We start from the raw sequence: 2583 nt of genomic DNA, 5'->3' as shown, positions 1-2583 counted from the left end.
CGCCGCCAACTTCCCCCGGCGCGCCCCCCCACCCTCTCGCGTCCTCCGCGGGGGGGGACCCTGGCCGCCCCACCCGAGCGGTTCTCGGCCCGGAGCCGGCTCGCTGACCACACCCTCCCAGGTAGAAAAGTCCAGAGCCACCCACCCTGGCGGCGCGCTCGGGACGCTGCGTGCGCGCCGCGAGGGCCCGCACCCAGACTTTCCCGGGGGCGCCCCGGGCCCGCTCTGCACCCCGGGCCTCCCCGCGCGGCGCCCCAACCCGCACCTCGTGCTCCAGCTTGTGCAGGAGGCGGCCCCAGTACCGCTCTGGGACTCCCGACGCACGCAGCGCCGGGCCGTGCAGCGCCGCGAACTCGGCCAGAGCCGCCCGCGCATCCTGCTCAGGGTCGAGGACCGACTCTGAGCCCGGCTCCGGCTCCGGCTCTGGCGTCAGGACCCGGCTGCTGCGCTCCGGCGTCGGGTCGGCCTGCATGGCGCCACCGCCAGCGCCAGAAGCCCAGCTCGGCCGCGGAGCCCGCGGGCCCGGCCCTCCGAACTCAGCCCGCAAGCCCCGCCCGCCGAGGCCCACAAGCCCCGCCCTCCTCCGGGTTACCCCGCCGCCCCCGCCCGTCTCGGCCCGCAAGCTCCGCCCACAAGCCCTGGCGCCCGGCTGGCGGAAGGGCCGCCGGGGCAGCCGTGGGGCGGGGCCTCCCGAGAAGTGCGCGTGCGTGAGCGCGCGGGGGCGGAACCTTTGTGGCTCTGGGGAGGGGGGTGCTGCCGGCGTGTGCGCACGCGCGGACGGTGTCGGGGCGGTGTCTTCTCGTTCGGCCCGAGGCTGTCTGGGCGGATGCCGGAAGTGAGGCTGTGGTCGAAACTGAATGGGTCTCTAGACTGCACCGAAAGGGGAAACGGAGGCTCAGAGATACTCGCGGGGCAGAGCAGCTTCCCCGAACGGCACCGATCCAGCCTTGATGACTCGCAGACCCACGGAGGCGGGGGGCAAGGAATCTCTCGTTCTTTTGAATGCGTCACCAGATTTTAGGTGCAGCAAAGCAGTGACCTGTCTCAGTTTCCTTACATTTGATTTAAGAATATGAATTTATTCAGACAAAACTGGGAGTTTTTTTTTTAATCCTTCTTAGAAATGCGTTGTATTGTTTCCCCCTTTTCAACTTTTCAGTAATTGTAATTTGCTGGAAAGTGCTGTTGCTGCTGCTAAGTCGCTTTAGTCGTGTCCGACTCTCTGCGACCGAGTAGACGGCAACCCACCAGGCTCCTCTGTCCGTGGGATGCTCCAGGCAAGAATATTGGAGTGGGTTGCCATTTCCTTCTCCAGGAAAGTGCAAAGGCAAAGATTTTGTGTGTGGGTGCTTCAGTGGGTGAATATCTTGATTAAAATTATAAGCTGATTTTTAACAAAATGCACCAGTTTAGAGGACTTGTTCAATGGGACTAGAACACTTAAGTTGTGCAAAAGCTCAAACTTCCAAATTCCAGTTGGTGATGATGAAATAAAATTCACATTTTATGGCAAGACAGAAACTTAAACATAAAACGCCTCCCTTTTAGTGTAAATTGTACCTCTGCACTAACCAAACCTCCTTGGAAGATAACCTTCCTAATCTTATCAAGGATCTCTACTCCTTAGGAGATAAGCTTCCTTCTTAACCTTACAAGAGGCCACAGGGACCCACGACCCACTACTTGTTTTGTACACGTGGATCTGGATTGTGTAGACTGTTGATAATATATCATTTAATGTATAGCACTTTTGGAGAAGGAAATGGAGACCCACTCCAGTTTTCTTGCCTGGAAAATCCCATGGACAGAGGAGCCTGGCAATCTACAGTCCATGGGGTTTTAAGAGTCAGACACAATCTAGTGACTAAACCATAGCACTTTGTCTCAAAAACGTAAAACACAGCTGTAGGTCAGTCAGTAAAGAATCCACTGTAATGCAGGAGACCGAGGCTTGATACCTGGTTTGGGAAGATCCCTGGAGAAGGAAATGGCTAACCACTACAGTATTCTTGCCTGCGGAATCCCACGGACAGAGGAGCCTGGCGGGCTACGGTCCGTGGGGTCACAAAGAGTCCCACACAACTTAAGGACTGCACTACCACCACCTCCCCGGCCAATGTATAGCACTCTGTCTCAGAAAGTTACCATACTGACCTTTTGAACTCTAACAGGCAAGACAGTCCTCACAGCTCTCTGAAAGACTGCTTCCCAGATTATAATATTTGGCTAGAATAAACATTTCCATTTCTTTAATTTTTTTCATTGACATAGTCAAGAAACATGTTATAGGGAAAAAAATGTTACTGCCATACTGGAGGGCTTCCCTGGTGGCTCGGACGGTAAAAAAAATCCGCCTGCAATGCGGGAGACCTGAGTTCCATCCCTAGGTTGGGAAGATCCCCTGGAGAAGGGCCTGGCCACCCACTCCAGCATTCTTGCCTGGAGAACCCCTGCAGACAGAGGAGCCTGGCGAGCTACAGTCCGTGGAGTTGCAGAGTCGGACATTACCGAGCGACTAAGCGCAACATAGCCATACTGGAATACTTTTTTCTGTCTCACATCAGCTGTGTCTCAAAAATTTTG

The 2583-nt window shown here is 56.1% G+C and overlaps 1 protein-coding gene across 1 annotated transcript in view; it reads right to left on the bottom strand.

Moving 5' to 3' along the window:
• TTLL12 (tubulin tyrosine ligase-like family, member 12) overlaps positions 1 to 557 on the bottom strand; it is a 16352-nt gene extending 15795 nt beyond the window's left edge. The window contains exon 1 of the mRNA XM_010843635.1: positions 266 to 557. Coding sequence (XP_010841937.1) covers positions 266 to 472 — 207 coding nt within the window. The 5' untranslated portion in view covers positions 473 to 557. The remainder of the gene's footprint in view (positions 1 to 265) is intronic.
• Positions 558 to 2583: the final 2026 nt, after the last annotated feature.

The sequence above is a fragment of the Bison bison genome, unplaced genomic scaffold, assembly GCF_000754665.1.
Source record: "Bison bison bison isolate TAMUID 2011002044 unplaced genomic scaffold, Bison_UMD1.0 scf7180017864184, whole genome shotgun sequence".
Taxonomy (NCBI): domain Eukaryota; kingdom Metazoa; phylum Chordata; class Mammalia; order Artiodactyla; family Bovidae; genus Bison; species Bison bison.
This window is presented reverse-complemented; position numbering and strand designations above follow the sequence as displayed.